The sequence below is a fragment of the Hemicordylus capensis genome, chromosome 14 (assembly GCF_027244095.1).
Source record: "Hemicordylus capensis ecotype Gifberg chromosome 14, rHemCap1.1.pri, whole genome shotgun sequence".
NCBI classification, from domain to species: Eukaryota; Metazoa; Chordata; class Lepidosauria; order Squamata; family Cordylidae; genus Hemicordylus; species Hemicordylus capensis.
This window is the reverse complement of record NC_069670.1, coordinates 12,794,189-12,816,840: the sequence shown is the minus strand read 5'-3', so window position 1 is coordinate 12,816,840 and position 22,652 is coordinate 12,794,189. Positions and strand designations below refer to the sequence as shown.

At 54.3% G+C, this 22,652-nt stretch overlaps 1 protein-coding gene across 1 annotated transcript; it reads left to right on the top strand.

The window, feature by feature from the left end:
* Positions 1-2,396: 2,396 nt before the first annotated feature.
* Positions 2,397-22,629, top strand: CHRNB2 (cholinergic receptor nicotinic beta 2 subunit). The gene is made up of 6 exons (XM_053277339.1): positions 2,397-3,195; positions 13,643-13,788; positions 15,217-15,261; positions 16,811-16,920; positions 18,169-19,183; positions 21,365-22,629. The coding sequence occupies exons 1-6, from the start codon at positions 3,126-3,128 to the stop codon at positions 21,533-21,535; spliced, it is 1,557 nt and encodes a 518-aa protein (XP_053133314.1). The 5' UTR covers positions 2,397-3,125; the 3' UTR covers positions 21,536-22,629.
* Positions 22,630-22,652: the final 23 nt, after the last annotated feature.

Genomic DNA, 22,652 nt, shown 5'->3' with positions numbered 1-22,652 from the left:
GCAGGGACACGGAGCCCTATTGAGCCCCTGCGCCATCTTGGAAGGCGTGCATGGCATGCTGGGAAATGTCACCCTTCCCAGCGCTTTCCTCCGAGAGCTCTGAAGAGGGGGCTCTTCCGTCTCTCCCAAAGGGCCCTCCCAGTACTGTGCAGAGAGGTCAGCATAGTAATGGGAAATGGCTCTCACCTTGACTTTTTTCCCCCCGGCCAAAGTGTCCCCTGCTTGAAAATCAGGGAGGATTCCTGCCCTAGCCAACATATTGTCCACTCTGTTACTTAAGATCTTTCGTAACCTAAAATATCAAGTTTCAAACCTGGAACCTTATACACACTGTACAGCTGAGATGTACGCCTCCCCCCACGCCCAAGAATATAATCCCCATTTGCAGCAGCCTCCTCAGCATAGTTGAATGTGGTCTCAAAGAAGAAAGCAAATTCAAAACCAAGCGAACAGTAGCAAATACCCAAAGGCATCCTGGAAAACAGGCCATGTTTTCTGCTGAGCAAATGCCATTCACATACAACCATGCATTTTGTTAGAAGGCCCGGACGTCTCCAGCTTTGGATAGGTGGGATGCAGAGGTTTTAAAGAAATCAAGACATCGAAGTATGACGACTTCAGAGTTGCACTGGATTCTTTAGCCGGCAAATGGAAACGTGGGTGAAGAATTCTGAGTTAACGCTAAAGCTTGCATGCTGCTTCCATTAATTTTCCAAAGTGTCCAGTCTGCCTTTTGGACTTTCACACCAAGCATCCTTCAGAGACACATGCTAGCATATTTTTAGCCACAAAACATGGAGATGCTCACACACGTTTCTATATCTATTTGAGTGTGTGTGTGTGTGTGTGTGTGTGTGTGTGTGTGTGTGTGTGTGTGTGTGTGTGTGAGAGAGAGAGAGAGAGAGAGAGAGAGAGAGAGAGAGAGAGAGAGAGGAGACTCAAATCATACAGCCACAAAAGAGCAGAGATTCAGATACACACAGCTAACTCTGCACAAAGACATCCACTGATTCAATCACACACAAGGTCAGAGTCACTGCTGATTAAGATCTGAGTGCACTACCAAGCAACCAACCCAGGAGAGGGCTGAGGATGCGGACCACACAACCACAGGCGACACACTCATAGGAACACAGGAAGCTGCCTTATAGAGAGTGGGACTCTTGCTCGATCTAGGTTAGTATTGTCTACACACCAGGGGTTCCCAACACCAGATGATGCTGAACTACAAACCCCATCACCCCCAGTTCAGCAACATCTGGAGCACCACAGGTTAGGAACCCCTGGCCTACACGAACTGGCAGAGTCTCTCCAAGGTTTCCCCAGCCCCACCTGGAGATTGAATGTGGGGCCTTCTGCACGCAAAGCAGATGCCCTCTACTACTGAGCTGCGGCCCCATCCCCTCAGGGGAATATCTCACAGCACCTACACATAGTCCCCCATCCAAATGCAAACTGAGGCATACCCTGCTTAGCCAAGGGGACACTTGAGATTTGCTGTCCTCCCCATACATGGGAGGCCTCCACAAAGAACCAGCACACTGTTTTATGCTCGCAACCCCGAGTGCACATTTCAGGGATTCTTCAGCACACTCTCACCATCCTGTGCTTATGGGGCCTCTTGTACAGACATCGATTACTGAGCATGGATGCTCGTCTCTACAGTACACAGAAAAGGGATTCTCTCTTATCTTCTCTGCTTTGATTTCTCTCCCACACATGGTGTGGGGAGTGTACACCCCTCCCTCTGCTTTCTACATGCTTCTCTGCCCCCCCGAAGGCTCTCCTCTTTCTTACACACACATCCACACTGTGCATTACATTTCCCCCCCTCCCTATATGTACACATGTATTTCTGTCCCCCTGCGGGGCAGATCCCACCCAAGCATTTGAGAACCACCCAAGTGTTTGAGAAGTTCCCCTCATTTTACTGAACGCCCCCTCCCGCCAGACCTAACAACCCATATCTTTAATCCCCAAAGCATATTTTTCTCTCCCCCACCAAAAATTGAAGTGAGAAGTTGCTTCTCAAGTTTCCCCTCTGCCTGCACCCCTATGGCAGTCTACCCACTAAAGCCAAAACTACCTCCCTCATCCATCTAAACACACACACACACACACACACACACACACACACACACACACGGAGTTACCTACACCAAAGCACATCTTTCTCTCCCTTCTTCTGCTCTCACATGCTCAGGGTACTAAGCCCCCTTGCCAGCCCCACCTGCTCTCATTTCCTCCCCGCCCCCCGCAATTCCCCCTGCACGTTGGACGCCTGCCTCGTCAGGAGAGCTTAGCATCTTCCAGCCCTAACGGTGCTCCCTGCCAGATGCATCCCTGTCCCTTCTTGGGCATCTCCGTCTTCAGCCTCCGGGGCGCTCTTGCTCCCGCACTCTGGCCCCGGAGGAGAAGGGTGGCCGTTGAAGCCTTGAAGACGCGGTGCCCTTTGGCAGACCCAGGAGGGCTCCCCCTGGACCTGAATCGGTCCCGGGCTGTGGAGGCGGCCGGCGAGTCCCTAAGGGGTGGTCTCTGCGTCAAGGAGAGGAGGCGATGCCAAGGCGCAGCTGAGGAGGCGGAGGCAGCAGATAGAGAGAGGAGCATCTGTCCTCCTTGCTCCTCCGCTCTCCTCCGCAGCCAGCGCCGAGTGTCCTCTGGCGTCGGCCCCCTAACCTTTCTCCGGCACATCCCCTGAAGGCGGGCGGGGGCGCTCCCTGCCTTTCGCCTTTCTTTGCGCATGGCAGGCCAGCCCCGCTGACGGGCGCTTCAGCACCAGGGAGAGCGGCCGGCGCTCCAGCACCGCGGACAGCTCCCCACTCGCCAGGCGGGACTTCAGCACCGCGGACAGCTCCCACCCCCCCACACCCGCCGGCCGAGCCTTCGCAGGGCCGGACTTCAGCACTGCGGACAGCGGCGGCGGAGAAGGCACCGGGAGGAGACCCGCCGCTGGGAGGGCCCCGGGGGAGGTGGGGGCCGGACTGCAGCGCCACCCAGCCGCCCCTCCCCACCCCGGACCACCAGCCTCCCCCGCCCCCGCCGCTGGAGCCCCCGACGCCTTGGCCTGGGGAACCCCCCACGGCAGGGAGGGCGGGCAGGAGCGATGTGCCCCGCCTGAGCAGAAGATGCCGCCGCCGCCGCCACCCGCCTCTATGGCTCTCCTCGCCTGCCTCTGCCTCTTTGGGATCCTGAGAAGTAAGTGCCTCCCTCCCTGCCCCTCCCCACGCCTTGCGGGGGGGGGGGAGGCCTGGGGGGGCCAGTTGCAACCCCAGCTTTCCTTCCCCACCTCTGCCCCCTTTCCTCGGAGGGCTTTGTTGGGAAGAGGCAAGAAGCACCTTCCCCTCCTCCCTCCCTGCCCCCCACCCCATGGCAGAGCTGTCCCCTGATATGTGGCACCAAGGAGGGGGGCGGAGAGGAGCCATTGCCGGCAGCAGCAGCGAGGAGGAGTACGCTCCTGTTTTTATTGTGCCTCTCTGAATTATGGGCTGGAAAGACGTCAGTTACTCCGCTGGGCTGAGATTTCACACTGCAGGCCCCTGCCGGCTTCGCCAGATGCCTCCTCGTGCCTTCCCAGGGCTTGGGCTGCTTGGGGTCCCTTCCCTTGGGTCAAGTGAGTCATGCTGGAGGTTGGGTCCCACACACACACTCCCCCCCCCCACACACACACACAACCTCACTGCCCTGTAGTCATTCAGAAAAAGGATGAGGAGGGGTCCTTCTTTTGAGTCTAGCCTTCTCTTCCAGCATCTGGCCTGCATGAACTGGGAAGTCAGCGAGCGGGACAGGAGGATGGAAGGGAATCTGCAGGGTTGAAGTTAGGAAGCTGCTTCCTACCGAGTCAGGCCCTTGGTCCACTGAGCGGAGGACTGCCTGCACTGACTGGCAGTGGCAGTCCAAGGTCGCCGGCAGGGGTCTCTCTCCCAGCCCTTCTTGGAGAGGCTGCCAGGGATTGATACTCTCCCACTGAGCTACAGCCCCATCCTCTATACAGGAAGCTGCTTGATACCGAGTCAGACCCTTGGCCCATTTAGTACAGCATTTTCTACACTGACTGGCAGCGGCTCTCCAAGGTCGCAGGCAGGGGTCTCTCCCAACCACAACTGGAGCTGCTGCCAGGGATTGAACCCAGGACCTTCTGCAGGCAAAGCAGACGCTCTGCCACCAGGTTATGGCCCGGTCTCCTAAGGGGAAGATCTTCCCGTGTTCACACATAGTCTCCCGTGGTAGTGAGCTGGGACAATCTGCTTGCTCTCCAGTTTGGGAAGACAGCAGCTGAGCACTTTGGGCTGACAGGCCTGGACCAGTTCTGAGGTCCCTTTCAGTGAGAGGAGCTGGTCTTTGGGTAGCAGGCATGACTTGTCCCCCTAGCTAAGCAGGGTCTGCCCTGGTGGCATTTGAATGGGAGACTAGAAGTGTGAGCACTGGAAGAGATTCCCTTCAGGGGATGGAGCTGCTCTGGGAAGAGCAGAAAGTTCCAAGTTCCCTCCCTGGCAGCTTCTCCAAGATAGGGCTGAGAGAGATTTCTGCCTGCAACCTGGGAGAAGCCGCTGCCAGTCTGGGTAGACAAAACTGAGCTAGATGGACCAAAGGTCTGACTCAGTATTTGGCAGCTTCCGAGGTTCCTAGGTTGTCCCTTCCGCATTAGAAAAGTGGGCCATTCCTTAATTCAAGGGGCCCCAGATGTTGTTGGACTTCAACTCCCATCATCCCCTTGTGGCTGGAGATGATGGGAGTTGTACTCCGGCAACATCTGTGCACCTGAGCTTAAGAATTCCTGCCTTAATTCACAAGACAATTAAGCGCCAAGGCTGCTCGTAGCCCATAACCTCTACACGCAGAGGCTGCAGGGCACAGTCATATCTGGGGCCTGTCTTCTCGTGTTGCATTTCGGGCGTCAAGATCTCCCTGCTCGCTCGCCCCAACACTTCTGGCCGTGGGTCTGCCTGCTGTCCTGCCATCCTTCTCCTCGCCAAATTCAACCTGGCCCTCGCAGGAGCCGGTTGCCTGAGTGAGTTTATGCAACTCGGGGAAATTAAGCCATTCCAGAAGCTAATGATTTCCCTGCAAGGAAATCCTTAGTCTTTAATCTGCGGCCTGCTCCCTTCTGGCAAATAGCCGCGAGTTTTGCTGCAACTATGTGTTTTAAGGAGAGAGACTGAGAGAGAGAGAGAGATCTCATGATATGCTTTCTCCACAAGGCACCTGGCCTTATGCATCTCTCCCAAGCAGCACCTTATAAATACCTTGCAAATTCAGTTTTGGGACACGTGTGCTGGTAGGCAGACACGAGCAAGGTATGCAAAGGCCCCAAGTTCAATCCCCGGCAGTGTCTCCAGTAGGGCTGCGAGAGACTCCTGCCTGCAGCCTTGGAGAAGCCGCTGCCAGTCAGGGTAGACGGTACTGAGTTAGAGGGACCAAGGGCCTGACTCAGTAGGTGGCAGCTTCCTGTGCTCCGGTGCAGTGTTGGAAGCGGCTCTGCGTGCCTCCCTCCGGCGCATGTCAAGAAGCATCACATTTAATTACGTACAGTTCTGAACACCCAGACGCAAGAGGGGATTTTGGCCCCGTTACGGAAGACGGTTAGTGCAGTCTAGTGACCAGGAAGGAAAGCACCCCGCTGGAAGTGGCCCCTGCTGTTTCCCTGCAGCACAAAGAAGTCACGGGGCAGAAAATGATAACGCTCGCAGCTAACAGCTGAGCCACATTTCTTTTCTTTTCTCTTCCCTCTTCTCTGCATCATCCAACCATCCGTCTTCTCTGCATAGCTATCCTTTCCTTGCTTCCTTCCTTCCATCCTTGCTTCCTTCCTTGCTTCCCTGTCTGTCTGTCTATATCCCCTCCAGTGCAGCACCCCACTCAGGGACATAGGAAGCTGCCCTATACTGAGTCAGACCCTTGGTCCATCTAGCTCAGTATTGCCTACCCAGACTGGCAGCAGCTTCTCCAAGGTTGCAGGCAGGAGTCTCTCTCTCAGCCCCATCTTGGAGATGCTTCCAGGCGGGGAACTCGGGACCTTCTGCATGCAAGCAGACAGATGCTCTTCTACTGAGCTATGGCCCCATCCCCTAAGGGGAATCTCTTCCAGTGCTCACACTTGTAGCCTCTCATTCAAATGCTTAAGGAAGGAGACAAGTGGTGCTTGCTACCACAAAACCAACTCCCCTTCAGCCTGCTCGCCACAACCAAACAAATTAAGCAATATAAGACAAACACCACTCAGTTAAAACTAGACCCAGTGAGAACCAAATCTTCAGGTTAAAAGCCCAGTGGAACAAAAGCCCCTCTAAAAAGTCAAGCCTTGAAGTGTCACCTTAGGAGCAGAGTCAATCCTCGTACAACTCTTATGCCAGCAAATCCCACTCCGTCCTTCTCTGGGGAAGGGGCAGCAGCTCACTAGCCCAGCACATGCTTTGCTTGCTGAAGGGCTGGGAAAGACCCCGGCCTGAATCCTGCGAGAGCTGCTGCCTGTCCGTGTAGGCAATACTGAGCCAGACAGACCAAGGGCCAGACTCCGTATAAGGCAGTTTCCCGAGGTCGTATATGTTCATGGTGTTCAGTGGTGCTCACTCCTAGGTAAGCAAGCCTGCATCAAACCATTTCCCCTCATCTCCAACCTGCCCTCCTCCTTGGCAATGGAAAATAATCCTACTGGCCTACCTGAGAAGTCTGTTGTTTGCACCCTTAAAAAAATGTGTGCAACACACATTCCAAAACACACAAAATAATGCATGCTACAAACGCTAAGCAGCGCTCACTGTGACAGGGCAGGCAAAGTTTCGTCAAATTAATCTGCGAGGTAAACTGGTCAAGAAACAGCAGCCCTGATTAACTGGGCAGTGGGTTTTTAAAAAGGTTTTAATTCCAGAATTTTTAATTCTGGAATACTACTTCTGAGACACACACTCACCGCCTCAAGCAGGGCTGCACAGGCTCTTGCAGATGTTGGACTAAACTCCCATCACCCCTGGCTATTGGCCAATGTGGGGGGGGATGATGGGAGCTGTAGTCCAACAACAGCTGATGGGCTAGGGAGTTGTGCAGCATTGATCGAGATTGTCTCCTTCCCCCTTCAGAACGGGCAACTTCACCCTTGTGCACATGTAGGCAGATTTCATCCATCCACACCCCTGCAACTGATCAGCGGAGACCTCTCCAATTGTGCGGCAGCCCTAATGATGTCCTCGTTGCCTTTGGGGACTGGGGAAGTGTCTCCTTCAAACAGAGAGGAGCCCTGAATGCCCTGCTCTCTGTTCCGCTCACATTTTGGAGGGGTGGGGGAGAGGAAGGTTGTGCACACAATCTAGCCACGAAGGATGGAAGAAGAAGAAATGAGAGGGAGTGACAGTGAGTGGCAGATCTTCTCTGAGGCCTGAGTGAGAGGGCCTCCTCATTATCCAGGGGTTATGATGGGCTGGAGGGGTGTTCCTGTGTGGTGTTCCAATTGAGGTCAGACAACTGTGCCTTTGGCAAGGGTGGTTTCCCCCCTCCTCCTTCCAATTTCTGTCAGTGCCTCTTCTGCCTCCCCACCCTGCCTCGACCCATCTGCAAGCTCTTTCCCGTGCCTTCTTAGCTACGTAGCTGCTGCCTACCGAGTCTGACCCTTGGTCCATCTGGCTCAGGATTGACTGCACAGACTGGCAGCAGCTCTCCAGAGTTTTAGGCAGGAGTTTCCCCCAGCCCTACTTAAGGCTGCCAGGGATTGAACCTGGGGCCTTCTGCCTGCAAAGGAAAACCACGCTACGGTCTCATCCCAAAGCTGGCTTCCGTTGAGTTATGTCAGTGTTGACAATGCTGAGCTAGATGGACCAAAGGTCTGCCTCTGCGTACGGCAGTGTCTTAGCTTCCTAGCGCTGGTGGTCGTGTGTGTGTGTGTGTTTAAATGACAGCCCTTTTAGGACAAGGAACTGCCTTTTTTTTTTAAAGCTACGTAAACCGCTTGGAGAATTTTGTTGTTGTTGAAAAGCAGTGTATGAATAAATACTGCTTAGTTATGCACGTAAATAATAGGATTATCATTATGAATAATAATTATTATTATTATTAAAAATGATAATGTCAGCAGCTATTGGCAACCTACCCTCCACGCGTGTTTCCGTTGAGGAGGGGCCCCTAACTCAACGGTGGAGCATACCAGCCGTAGGTCAGCCCTGGCCCAGTTGCTGGGCACCTCCAGTGAAAGGACTGAGTATCAGGGCAGGGAAATGCCCCTCCCCACCCTGCCCCTGGAGAACGGCTGCCGGATGGAGCAGACACACCAGCTACGGCCTCATCTCCACCATAAATGTGTGATTTATGAGTTTGGACAGTGGGGGGCGAGTGACTGAAGTGATCCACAGGGGGCTAAGTGCGCCGCCCCGATCCTCGATATGCTTCTCTTGGCTTGGGTGAAGAGCAGCCAGGTCAGGGGGGCAGCGGGGATAGGCTCGGACCCTCTCCCTCGGGACAGTCCCGGTTGGAAAGGGGAGTCCTGATTTCTATTTGCAGTTCCCATTGGTGGAGTTGCTGGAAAGAAAACAAAGAGTTCCTGAAGGCACCACCATATAGGAAGCTGCCATCTAACCGAGCCAGACCCTTGGTCCCTCCGGCTCAGTGACGTCTACACTGACTGGCAGCAGTTCTCCCAAGGTTTCAGGCAAGGAGCCTGAGACCTTCTGTGTGCAAAGCAGATGCTCGGCCACTGAGCTACGACTGAGTCCCCTAAGGAGAAAATCCTACAGCGCTCACATGTACTCACCCATTCAAATGCAAACCAAGGCAAACACAGATTAGCAAAGGGTGCTTGCTACCGCAAGACCGGCTCTCCACCTCCTAGGCCGGGCGGGGGGGGCAACTTTTGGCACTCTATGGGGATGATGGGAATTGTAGACCATGTTGCCCATCCCTGTCCTAGACTCTAGACCCTTTGGGGAGGCCCCAAGAATGGGTCATCTGCCCCAGATGATGCCATGGGCCATCCTGGCAAGTGGCCACTGCTCACACCGCAACGAGAGAGCCGTGCCTACCTTCAGATCCTGCCTGCCTCTCTCTCTCCCACGCCCCTCTCTGGGAAATATATTTCCTCTCCAGGACATTCTCTCCCTCCCTCCCTGATCGATACTTCGAAGGCCTCTTCACTCAAGCCAGGCCTGTGTTTATAGCTCCCGTCAGCCACTTACCAAAATTGCAATTAAGCTGTCAAGGAGTTACGGAAACGTTTGCGCTTGCCGCCCGGGTGGAAAGAGAGCCCAGCAGAGAGGCAAGTGGGGAGAGGCCAGATGGGTTGCAGGACTGGGACGGAGGCAGGCGGCCCCTGGGCAGGGGAAGGGGCGAAACTTTCCCGTCACTAGGCTAACAGTGTTTGCCCACTTTTTTTTCCTGCCTTCGAGAGCCTTCAAAAGAGGTCCCTACCCTCCTCTGGCCTAACTGGCCTCCCCAAGTTGTTACGTGGATTATTTATTTATTACTCACAATTTTATACTGTCCGCTATTCTAGTGCCCCTTGGAATAAAGTGGGGGACACAGGAAGCTGCCTTACGCGGAGTCAGACCCTTGGTCCATCTCGCTCAGTATTGTCTGCACTGACTGGCAGCAGCACTCCGAGGTCTCAGGCTCAGGGGTCTCTCCCAGGCCTACCTGGAGTTGCTGCCAGGGACCGAATGGAACCTGGGACTTCCTGCATGCCACTGAGATATGGCCCCATCCATGCACAGAACCCTGAGCTCCTTCGAGGAAGGGTAGGCTATAATTCAGACAGAAACCCAACTGGTAGAGCATCCACCTATGGTGACACTGAAGGCTGGGTCAAGCTGCACCTGTTGGATTTCTAGCATGGCTGCTGAAAGCACAGCACCACTGCTGAGGGGCAGCCTTACCCGTTTGCCTCGGCCCTATTCTCTCTTTCCCCCACATCTATCCCCTCTGCCCCCTAAACAGCGGAGGAGCTGGCAGCAAATAATATTTCATTTCCAGCTACTGGCTGCATAGTGCGGGTGGAAATCTATCAATTTATTTATCTAAAATATCTATATCCCATTGCGGCTTGGAGTGGCTTACGGCAATAGCAGAACAAAACAGATAGAACAGTATAACGTGGTTTTTTTTAAACAACAACAACAACAGTAAAACAGGCACAATACTGAACGGTATGAAATTGACAGATGGACTGAAACAGACCCAATCAAAACTGGGTTTAAAAAAAGAAAAAGAAAACCCATTAGGTACAATCTGCATTAAAGACATTACTCTACCAGCGGGGATTTGAACCGGCAACTTTCTGCTTGTTAGTCAAGCATTTCTCCACTGCACCACTTAAAGCATTACCTGAAAGGAACAGGACTCTAAATTTAAGATGACACACACACACCCGCCCCAGTTTTTAACATCAAATAACTTGGAAGCAAATACAGTATAAACCCTCTCTAAATAAATGAGTTACAAGATCCTTTAAAAAAAACCAAAAAAACAGAGGTCATATGGATGTATGGACATTTCTACAGCCTCTCAAAAGATGCTCCATCATGCAGCCCAGACAGAGTAGTCAAGTGCCACTGAGCCCCATGGGACTACTCACAAGTAAGACGACGTCATTTCCCATCATCTCTATACCTTGAAGTCACCATTAATTGCACATAATACTCAGAGTACTTTGTTAATAACTATGAGGCACAGAGTTGCTCGCAAAGAGGGCTTGGATGCCTCTGCCCTCCCAGGACGGGACATGCAGCCAACTTTCCTGCCTTTGTTAATTATCCTGGCGCCCCACGCCGAACGGAGCACTCAGGGTGGCTGACATCATAAAAACGCAGCATAAATACAAAGATGAAACCCTTCCAAGCAGAAACCACGGCCAACTCAGAAAGAAACAAGTTTAAAACGTCGGGAAGGAGAGCAAGGAAACCGAGCCAAGAAGCTAAATGGAACGAAAACACATCAAACTTAGTGCTGAAAGACCATCAAAGAGCAGGTAATGTGGAACTCCCTGCCTCAAGAAACTGCCCTCAGTGAGGGCAATTTCTTGAGGCAGGGAGTTCCATATTCCGGCACCACCATAAAGAAATTGCTCTCAGTGAGGGCAATTTCTTGAGGCAGGGAGTTCCATATTCCGGCACCACCATAAAGAAGGCCCTTTCTTTCCACTGAGCATGCCTCTGGAGGCAGAACATGCAGAAGAGCCACTGACCGCAGAGGGAAATGTGGAGGAACAACCCTTATGGCAAGGGTTTGCAAAGCTGGGCCCCTACATGCTGCTGGACTACAACTCCCATCATACACAGCATACTTCCAGTTTGCTATGCATATTCTCTCAGCACTGGATTCTGCTGTCTTTTAGATGCCAGGAGAAGTCCTTTGATTTTTGCCTGAGCTTTCAATTTGAATTGGCTGCCTGGCTCCAATCAGAGTGCTGGGTAGATGCATTCTCTCTGCTTTCGTTTTGAAAGAGGCATCCACACCATCACTGCATGCAAGGTTGTTTCCAGTTGTGTTTGGAATCTTCCTTGAGTGGCTTTTGCGTTGCTGTCATTGTTATTATTGACCCTTTTATTCCCTCCTATATCCTCTCCCTCGTATTGCCTCCAGAGACATAAGTTTTGGGCAGTATAGAAATATGTTAAACAAATAAAATAAATAAAATATGGACCACGGGCCTTCCAGGCGGGCTTTGCCATGCGGCAGGGTGAAGCGGGCCATTCCAGGCAGGGGATTGTGGGTTATTTGTTCCTGGGGAGGTACAGCACCGTGTGTGTGGCTGACCTAAAGAGGAAGGCAGGCAGGCAGACAAGCTGTTTTTCCTCTTCCTTTCCCAATAGAAAGGAAATAAAGTACTACTACTACAAGTATTTATATACTGCTTTTCAACAAAAGTCCCCAAAGCTGGTTGAGAGAGAGAGAGAGAGGACACGGAAGAAAGAAAGAAAGAAAGAAAGAAAGAAAGAAAGAAAGAAAGAAAGAAAGAAAGAAAGAAAGAAAGAAAGAAAGAAAGAAAGAAAGTAGGTAGGCTCCCTGTCCCCAAAGGGCTCATCATCTAAAAAAGAAACATAAGAGAGACCCCAGCGACAGCCACTAGAGGGATGCTATGCTGGGGATGGATAAGGTCTCTAACACTAGATGTCTAGGGACCAGTTATGTTTGATGAATGGGGCAGGAAAGGCACTCTGCCCATGCGCAGGGGCATTCTCGGTTACTGCTCATGTGTTCTACCATTGAGCCTTACAGGTTCTGGGTCCAGAGGGAGCAGCTAATCTCTCTTTCCCCAGGGCGGGTGGGTTCTTGTCTCTCAGTCTCAAATGAGTGCCTGGAGAACCTGCTGGATTTCTGCCTACCTTAAACTTGTAGAAGGTCTTTTCTTAATTTTATTTTTAATAACCCTACAGACGGAGAATGGGCTGACGCAAGGATTCCCAGCCGTGGGCCTCCCGACATTATTGGACTACAACTCCCATCATCCGCAGGAACTAAGAGAATTCGCAGGGCAGGGGGCACAGAGAAGAGGCTTCTGAAACAAGCCTTAACAGCTGCATGGCAGGCAGGACATTCCACAGAGGAGGCTTTCCCACCACTGTGTGTCCCCGGCCAGGAGAAGCTTCGCCTGTTGGTTTCTGCCTGCCACACAGCTGCTAAAGGCTAAGGGACTTCCCCAAGGGGAAAAAAGTTGGCCAGCCCTGCTCAGTTTAAGACCCAGGGTCGAAACGGGGGTATCGTGTGCAGGGCCAGGGCCAGAAAGGGCAAGCAGACAGCCACAAACCTGGCTCCAGACACGGATGCCGGACCGCGGCGGCCGTAACTCTCAGCAGCCGGGAGCGGGTGACAGTTTAACAGCCTGCCACAACGGGCCTCATGAGCGCCTGGATTAGCCATCCATCAGGAGGCCCAGTGGGAAGCCAGCCAGCCAGCCAGCCAGCCTGGAGGAGCCGGCTGGTGGCCAAGGATCGGCACAGCTGCTGCCCCGTCTTGTGCGAAGGGAGATGGGCAGCCGGGCCAAGGCAGACAAAAGAAAGGGCTTCTTTGCTTTAGGTGGCTTGTGGGGGGCAGGATTTGTCATATTCTCGGAGATGGGGGGCGGGATCCTATCGGGGCCCATTTGCTAGGGCAGCTCGGTGGAACCTGCAGGCACAGGTGCAGTCTACCTGTGACAGCCAGTTGCTGGGGAGGGGCTAAAGCGAGAGAGAGCTGTAGCCTTCATGCTGGGCCCGTGAGCTGCCTGGAACTGCCTGGCTCAGGGTGCTGGGAGTCGACTGGCTTTTTGGTCCACTCTGGCCGAGAGAATCTGATAAGGGATGCAAGAGCATAAGAAGAGCCCTGCAGGATCAGGCCCAAGGAGGCCCATCTAGTCCAGCATCCTCTTTCCCACAGGGGCCCTCCAGATGCCTCTGGGGAGCCCACAGGCAAGAGGGGAGGGCGTGCCCCCCTCCTGCTGTGGCTCCCCTGCAACTGGGATTCAGAGGCATCTCACCTCCGAAGACTAAAACCCCCATCGTCCCCTGCCAGTTGGGGTGATGGGATTTGTAGTCCAGCTGCGCCTGGGGACCTGTTCTGTTCTGTAAGGTGGGAGGCTCTCTGGGCCTTTGTGGGGAGGGGAAGAGGGTGTGCACGGGAACCACTGCTTCTCCTTGGGGTTTCTGAAGGGGGCCCTGCTCAACCTGGGTCTTCTCCCTTCACCCCACAGGGAGCTTGGGGACCGACACGGAAGAGCGGCTGGTAGAGCATCTCCTGGACCCATCGCGCTACAACAAACTGATCCGTCCCGCGACGAATGGCTCCGAGCTGGTGACGGTGCAGCTGATGGTGTCCCTGGCCCAGCTGATCAGCGTGGTGGGTACTGCGGGGAGGGGGTGGTGGGCCCACACGGCCAGGGCCTGGTGTGGGGCCGGAGACCTTTCCTGGTGGGCTTGGTCCCGATAATTGGAATTGGCAGCCGTGCCTTTAAGAGGCAGGCGATGCGCTTCTGTTTGCATTTATATCCCGCTCGTCCGCCAAAGGTCCCAGAGCGGTGGACGTGGTCGTGTTTATGTGGCTGTTTCGATTGTGAGCCCTTTGGGGACAGGGATCGATCTCTCTCTCTTTATTATTTCTCTATGTAAACTGCTTTCGAAACTTTGTTGTTGTTGTTGAAAAGCGGTATATAAATATTTGTTGTTTCCTCACAACAACCCTGTGAGGGGCGGAGAGAGAAGTGGGTCACCCAGTGAGTTTCATGGCTGAAGGGGGACGTGAACCCGGGTCTTCCTGGGCCTAGTCCAACCCAGGGGTGAGCAATCTCGGCCCTCCAGCTGCTCTTGAACTACAACTCCCATCATCCCCAGCCACCATTGCGGCAGCTGATAATGGGAGTAGTATTATTTAAGTTTATTATTGTAATCACAAGTCATACGAAGGCATGATAAAACAAACTTCCCTACGTTTCTATGGGGACGCCTCTGCTAGTTCTGCCTCCAACCATTTCCCAGCAACTGGCCAATCGGGGCAGCCAGTGCAGCAGATCCAAGATGGCGGCAGTCACGTCAATGAAGACCTTGCTTTCCATTTAAAAACTTCACCTGCGAGGACACATCTGGCTTACCACCCTCGGGCGGCTACAATACACTTCGATACCCAACAACCAACCCATCTTCTCCTGGCGGCTTGTTGGAAAAGAAACGGCCAAAGGCTTCCAACTGGCTGTCGATTCCCCTTTTAAAAATTGGCCCAGGTTGTCTTGCCAGCAAAGGCTCCAGTCTTATGCATATTTCCCACACACCCCCCGGAGCCCTCCCCACTGAAGGCAGTGGGGCTACTTTGGAGTCAGTGTGCATAGGGCTGCTGGCAACCCTGTGCTTTGGCTCAACAGGGCTTCCTTCTGAGTAAACAGGCGTGGCAAGCATTTCCCTCCCAAACACAGCTACTACCACCACCCCTCTGATCCTGACCTGAGCCGCCCCGGGGCTCAAGTTTTACATGGGGGTGAGGTGTGTGTGTGTGGGGATGATGGGAGTTGTAGTTCAACGACAGCTGGGTGTGTGTGGTTGTGTGGGGAGGTTTGGTCCACTCATCTGGGCCTTCTCTTGGCAGTTGGGAGTCAGGGAAATGGCCAGCAGTGAGCAGAAGGGAAGCCTCCAGCAATGCCCTCTCTTGACAAGAGTTGCCACACCTGCAGCCAGCCAGGGCCCTCCCCGCCCCACGGCACCCCCCCCACCCCAAGGGGGCACTCACCCCTCTTCCACGGGCTGCTCTGAGGCCTCTTTTCTCTCCCTCTCTTGACAGCACGAAAGAGAACAGATCATGACCACCAACGTCTGGCTGACCCAGGTGAGGCCCGTCTGCTCATTATCCCCTCAGGGCAGAAACAGGAACCAGCCGGCCAGCTGAGGGAGATCCCAGGGCCCCCCACCCCAGCCTGCTCAGGCCCCACAAATGGGTCTCTGCACCTCCTTTTTGCCCAAGGAAAGTAAAAATGTGCCATTGAGTCAATTTCGAATCCTGGCCACCCCCAGAGCCCTGCGGTGGTCTTTGGTAGAGTCCAGGAGGGGTTGACCATGGCCGCCTCCCGCTCAGTGTGAGGTGAGGCCTTTCAGCATCTTCCTACATGGCTGCTGCCTGATATAGTACCAGCGGGGATTCAAACCAGCAACCTTCTGCTTCTTAGTCCAGCATTTCCCTTCCGTACCACTTAAGGGGACCACTACCACTTTCGGAATAGCTGCTAGGAATACTGGTTAGGCTCTGTGTCCTTTTTTTAAATTTTAAAGTTACTAGTCTTGGGTAGCTTGCTTTTGGACTACCACTCCCATTATCCCCAGTCTTCAGCCACGGTGGCCAGGGACGATGGGAGTTGTAGCCCAACGTGTTTGTTTGAACATTTCTATCCCACTCTCCACGTTCAAACCCTGGCAGCATCTCCAGGGAGGGCTGGGAAAGGCTCCTCCTGCCTGGAACCCTCGAGAGCTGCTGCCAGTCAGAGTGGGCGGGACTGAAATAGATGGGCCAAGGGTCTGACTCGGGATTAGACAGCTTCCTATGAGTCTGTGCTTGTTAGGGGAGGAGGGATGGCCTTGTGGTAGCAAGCAGGGATTGTCCCTTTTGCTAAGCAGGCCCCACCCTGGTTTGCATACAAACGGGAGACTGCATGTGCAAGCACTGTAAAGATATCCCCGAGGGGATGGGGCCACCTTGGGAAGAGCACCTGCCTGCCTGCCTGCCTGCCTGCGGTTCCACGTTCCCTCCCTGGCGGTAGAGTTCCCTGTAACGGATTTCCAGATGTTGTTGACTACAATTCCCAGAATCCTTGGCCAAAGGCCACTGCAGCTGGAGATTCTGGGAGCTGTGGTCAACACCATCTGGAAATCCCTGTTACAGGGAACACTGCCTGGCGGCATCTCCTAGACAGGGCTGAGAGAGACTCCTGCCTGCAAGCTTGCAGAAGCCGCTGCCAGTCTGGGTAGACAATACTGAGCTAGATGGGCCAATGGTCTGACTCAGTATATGGCAGCTTCCTATGTTCTTAAGGAGTGGTGTACATGGTTATATTTATCCTCACAACCACCCTGCGAGGTAGGTTAGGCCGAGAGAGAAGGGACTGGAACAGCACTTGCCCCTGCTAACTTGGCAAAGAGGCACCTTTTACTGTGGCGATTCTCTTTATTTAGCAGGGGGAGAGCAACTGGCCCTATCCACCCCTAGCACAGCATCCCTCCAGTGACTGTTGCTGGTGTCTCTCTTATGTTTCTTTTTTAGATGGTGAGCCCTTTGGGGACATCTTTATTCATTTATTTATCTCTTTTGTCAACCGCTTTGGGAACTTTGGTTGAAAAGCAGTCCATACCTATCCGTCTTATTCGCATGATCTTGCATCCTACAGGAATGGGAAGACTATCGGCTCACCTGGAACCCAGAGGACTTTGACGACATGAAGAAGGTGCGGCTACCTTCCAAGCATATCTGGCTACCGGATGTCGTACTCTACAACAAGTAGGTTTCCCGGTATCCTGATCTAGGAGTGGTTTGTGGCTGCTGGATAAATCTGGGTCAATCTACGCAGCGATCCACTCTCTTAACTGGTGGTTTCCAATCTTCAACAGCAAGTCTTTAGGGTCTCAGCTGGGATGCAGAGCCCCTTTTGTTGTTTGCATGGAAAGGAGGGGATGCTTTGGCAGTTCTGACACTTGATTCCAGCATTTAAAATCGGGCCACAGCTGATTTGCTTACCGTTCTTCTGCGACAAGCAGTATCCTCCACCCTTCCTAGCTGACCATCCAGGTTCTTGTGGGTGAAGACCCACATGAGGGCCCAGCTCTCGGTTGGGTTAGGATGCTTGCTGTGGCTTCTTGAAACAGAACCACACACCACCCCCATCTAAGCAGAGGGTGTGGCCAATGGGTGGGCGGGGCCATCAGGGTGGGCGGGGCCACATGTGCTTGTCATGGAAAGGGCTCGCGCACTTCAGAGTTTGTGACAATTAAAACAAGCGTAGTCCTGTTTCCCACAGGGGCCAATCACCTTATCATCAAGAACACGTATACACCGCTTTTCAGCAAAAGGAGTTCTCAAACTGGCTTCCAGAGCCGTAAATTAAATAATACACAAATAAAACCACAGTCCCCGGTCCCCGAAGTGCTTAGTATCCCAAACCAGAAAAAAAGACAGGCTCAGGAAAAAAGGAAGATCTGTGCTACGGAGGGCAGTTTCTTCCCCACTGCTAAATAGGTGAGACCCTCCGTTTAAAAGGGGCATCCTTTGTTCGATAGCTTTGCTCTTCAGTAGTGTAAGGATACCAAAATGAAAAGTGTAACTTTTGCCCACTTAACGGCGGATGTAACTCTGTAGCCCCTATACCCTAGGTACAAAAAGGCAACACTCTGACCCTCCTGAGAACCCCCAGCGGTTGCTATTTAGGGGTATTTTGCTTTTGAACATGGGAGGTGCCACATTTTAATTGTTATCAAAACCCACTGGTAGATCTCTGCTCCTCCACAAATCTCTATCATCCTTCTAACGTTATCTAAGCCACGGGCATCAAATATATCCCATCTATTAATGCCATAGATCACCCCGCCGCCCCCTCCATGTAAATAAGGCTTTTCGCCTTCCAGATCCTTTTTTGTGCCATCTAAGCCAGGGTCACCTCCATATCTTGTATCAGTGAGTTCCACAGGGCCCTTCCCACCCCGCCACTCAGACAACCGGCTCTAAAAGCAGGCTCCCCTCCTTTCTCCTCAGTGCGGATGGGATGTACGAGGTATCCTTCTACTCCAACGCAGTGGTGTCCTACGACGGCAGCATCTTCTGGCTGCCGCCAGCCATCTACAAGAGCGCCTGCAAGATTGAGGTGAAGCACTTCCCTTTCGACCAGCAGAACTGCACCATGAAATTCCGCTCGTGGACCTACGACCGGACGGAGATCGACCTGGTGCTGAAGAGCGAGGTGGCCAGCCTGGACGACTTCACGCCCAGCGGCGAGTGGGACATCATCGCCTTGCCCGGCCGGCGGAATGAGAACCCCAACGACTCCACCTACGTGGACATCACCTACGACTTCATCATCCGCCGGAAGCCGCTCTTCTACACCATCAACCTGATCATCCCCTGCATCCTCATCACCTCCTTGGCCATCCTGGTCTTCTACTTGCCCTCCGACTGCGGGGAGAAGATGACCCTCTGCATCTCCGTCCTGCTGGCCCTCACCGTCTTCCTCCTCCTGATCTCGAAGATCGTGCCCCCCACCTCGCTGGACGTCCCGCTGGTGGGCAAGTACCTGATGTTCACCATGGTCCTGGTGACCTTCTCCATCGTCACCAGCGTCTGCGTCCTGAACGTCCACCACCGCTCGCCGACCACCCACACCATGCCGCCGTGGGTCAAGGTGGTCTTCCTCGACAAGCTGCCCACCCTGCTCTTCATGAAGCAGCCGCGGCAGAACTGCGCCCGCCAGCGGCTGCGCCAGAGGCGGCAGAACCAGGAGCGGGCGTCCGGGAGCTACTTCCTGCGGGAAGGGGCCCGCTCCTGTACGTGTTACGCCAACCCTTCCACCGTCAAGAAGTTTGGGGCAGGGGGCAGTGGCAGCGGGAATGGCGGGGGAAGACCCTTCACGGAAACGGCGGACGGGGTCAACGGTCTCCGGGACCGGCCGGGCCAAACAGTGCCCCTGGGCCACTGCTGCTGCGGTCTCGAAGAAGCGGTGGACGGCGTGCGCTTCATCGCGGACCACATGAAGAGCGAAGACGACGACCAGAGTGTGAGTTGGTTGGCGGGAGGGCGTGGGGCCTCCTTGGCTTAGAGCTTAGTGTGGTGGGCCGTTCTCAAGAAGGGGCTGGAATTAGGGACAGAAGAACCCTGCAGGGCTCTTTAAAAGGAAAAGAGCCCTCTAACGCAGCCTTTTTGGGTGGTAGCACATCTGCTTGCTTGCAGAAGGTCCTGGGTTCAATCCCAGGCAGCATCTGGTTAGGGCTGGGAATGAAAGGCCCCCCCCCACACACACACCTGAAACCCTTGAGAGTTGCTGCCAGTCAGTGTAGGAGATACTGAGCTAGGTAGATCAAGGGTCTGACTCCGTATACGGCAGCTTCCTCTGTTACTATGTAGGGGGAACATTTCCAATTTTCCCTGCATGGAATGAGGCCGGCCAAGCACCTACTTTTCACGTAGAAGGTCCCACATTCAATTCCTGGCAGTAGCCCCAGGTAGGGCTGGGAAAGCCCCTCGAGTCTGAAACCTTGGGAGAGCTGCTGCCAGTCAGTGCAGACAGTCCCGAGCTAGATGGACCAAGGGTCTGACTCAGCAGCTGCCAGCTTCCTATGTTCCTACCGAAGCCCACAAGCAGACAAACTTTGGGTCAGAGCTGGAGGGGTTTTTCCCCTACGTTCTTCTCCAATCTACCAATTAAATCTTACTCAAAAAGGAACGCACAAAGAACTCCCAGCCTGGTGAGCAGAGAATGGGAGAAACTGCCTTAATTTTCCACCCATCAACTCTCTGGCCGCTCGCAGGGGGCCACGTGTGCCGTCCTCCGCCGGAGCCGTGAGTCACAGCACCTTGTCCTTTGCTGACCCGTCTCTCCCTCCCACCACGGCGCGGCGGCGGCCGCATCCTCCAGCCATGCAACCCAACTCCGGAATCGATATTTCACTTCTGCTCGGCTGGATCCCCATGCTGAAGGCCCATGAAATATTCATGCGCAGGGAGGGTTAGACACGTCGCAAGCAGACGACTTTCCCTTTGGGTGGGTGGGGACGATTCCTCAGCAGAGAGGAGCGTAGCCTCCAAGCGTTGCAAAATGGCGACGGGGCGGAGTTCGGCACCCGTGAAATCCCCCCTTGTCCCTTGCTAGCGTGGCCGTCTTCCTCTCTTTCCCTACCCCAAACAGAACGCCTCTCTCACCCCACAGCCCGGCCAGACTCTCTCGCTCTGCTGCAGCTGTCTGAGGCCCGCTGGACCAGAAGGTGCCAAGGTTTAAGTCCTGTGTAGTCGCTAGAGAAACCAGGAAGCTGGAAAAGAGCCGGCTGATGTCAAGAGCTCCAGGCAGTCCTGCCAAGATGCAGGATTCTGGCCAAGCCGCGTGGGCAGCAGTGCGGGGGTCAGACCGAGGAAGCTCCCTTGATGGCCCTATAGGTTTCTGGCGTGTGTGGGTTTCCCTCCCCTGCACAGCCCAAGTGCCAGAATCGGGACCCAGCATGGGGGATAACCTTTGCTTTGATTTAAGATAAAGCTAAGTTGCTAGTCCTTGTGGTCTAGTCCTCCTAGTTCTAGTCCTTGAAGCTAGAGTGGGAAAGTTGTGGTCAAAGAGCAAACAGTGAAGCCGATAAATGCAGGGGGGGGCCTGTTGAGGTGATCTGCACAACTCCAGCATCACAGCCTGTCGTGCTTGCGGGCGCTTTTTTGAATTCATACAAAAGATCGTACCCTTTATTCTATACAAACCAAGGCCGTGTATGTATCCAGTGTCCAGTACTCTCCTCAGCCATAAGGAATATGCTCTTTTAATTTATGTATATAAAATCTAAAATAAAATATTTTTATTTAAAACATTTCTCTACTGCCCCAAACCTGCATCTCTAGGCGGTTTACAACCGTACAGAGAATTCTCTTGTACAGAGAGTTCAGCTTTCATTTAAGGACACTCGGGGGATTCCTGAGCTGAAGGGTTGTGAGAGAAGGGGAAGAGGTATTAAAAAGCAGTTGGGAAGCCCCTGATCTAGCTCAGTCTTGCCTACCCCGACTGGCAGCAGCTTCTCCAAGATTACAGGCAGGCGTCTCTCCAGGGAGTGGGCATGGGACCTTCTGCACGCCGAGCAGACGCTCGGCCACCACCGATGTCCCCCAGGGTGCCAGAGGGCAGGTGGACCGTGGGCGGCACTTACAGAGGAAAGACGGCTCCGGTTGCCAGGGGCTAAGCCTGCTGTTCTTTTTCCCCGTCCAGGTCAGCGAAGACTGGAAGTATGTGGCCATGGTGATCGACCGCCTCTTCCTGTGGATCTTCGTCTTCGTCTGCGTGTTCGGGACCATCGGCATGTTCCTGCAGCCGCTCTTCCAAAACTACGCCACCAACTCCCTCCTGCAGATCAACCAAGGCACGCCCGGCTCCAAATAGAGGCTGGGCCAACCTCTCCTCCACCAGCCTAATTGGAGGAGAGAGGAGGGGGGAGAGACGGCACCCACCAGGCCCCGTTGTGGACACCGTCCCGAGGTGCTCTTGAGGAAGGGCCACGGACCCACCCCAGACCTTGCGCGAGTCCCAGCAATGGAGCCCGGGTTTGGAAGGGCCACAGACTGAAAAGGAGGACACCGGATGGCCCCTCTGGATGGTGGTTCCTGCTGGGAGTGGCCCCAAGGGCAAAACCGGATTTCTGAATGGCCCCTGGGGTGGATTTGGAAGGGCAGCAGGGACACAATCCCCGAATGGCCACTGGCCTGCAATCCTGGCTTCGGGACGGCCCGAGGAACCCCACCCGGCTTCCCAATGGCCACTCGAGGGCACGGGCTCCTTCCAGAGAGCCCCCTTGCCAAATGACCACCGGACGCTTACGTGCCGAGGCGAGAGGGGGCTTGTCCAGTGGGCCCCGGGGAAGGGGCCGCTTGGGAGAAAGACCGCCTCTCCCCCCCACCCCACGCCCAAAGGCCCCGGCGTGTGCCAATTCTGGGGTGCCAGCTCCCAACTCAGGGAAACATAGATATGTACCCTACAACACATTCACCGGAGAGCCGTGGGGTGGCGAGGGGCACTCTCCGTCAGGAAGACACATGCCATTTTTCAGGGTCCGGCTGGAAGCCCTGGCCCGCCTTGGGGCAGTTCAGAGAGCCGCCCTGGGGCAGGCCCGGGGAAGCAGCCTCACCCCTCCTCCCGCAGCAGAAGGAGCCCACCGGCCCCGAGGAGCAGTGAAGCAGGCCTCTGCTGACCCCACATGGAGAAGGGCTGCAGGGGGGCGCGTCTCTTCTCCTTCTCCGTCTCCCCGACCAGATGATGGATTCCAAGATGTCCTTCTCTCTCTCTCTCTCTGTGTGGGGGGGGCATATGCTGCCGCAAACAACAGGGGAGGGGGCGTCCACACCAGACCACCACCACCACCACCACCTTCAAGAGAGACCAACGCATCACCACCGTTCAGCCCATGGACTATTCCGCCCGCCCCCCAGCTCCTGGAATTTGATGCTGTCACCGCAGAAACAATAAAACTAGGTCACTTAGATGGGGGAAAGTGTGCTTTGTC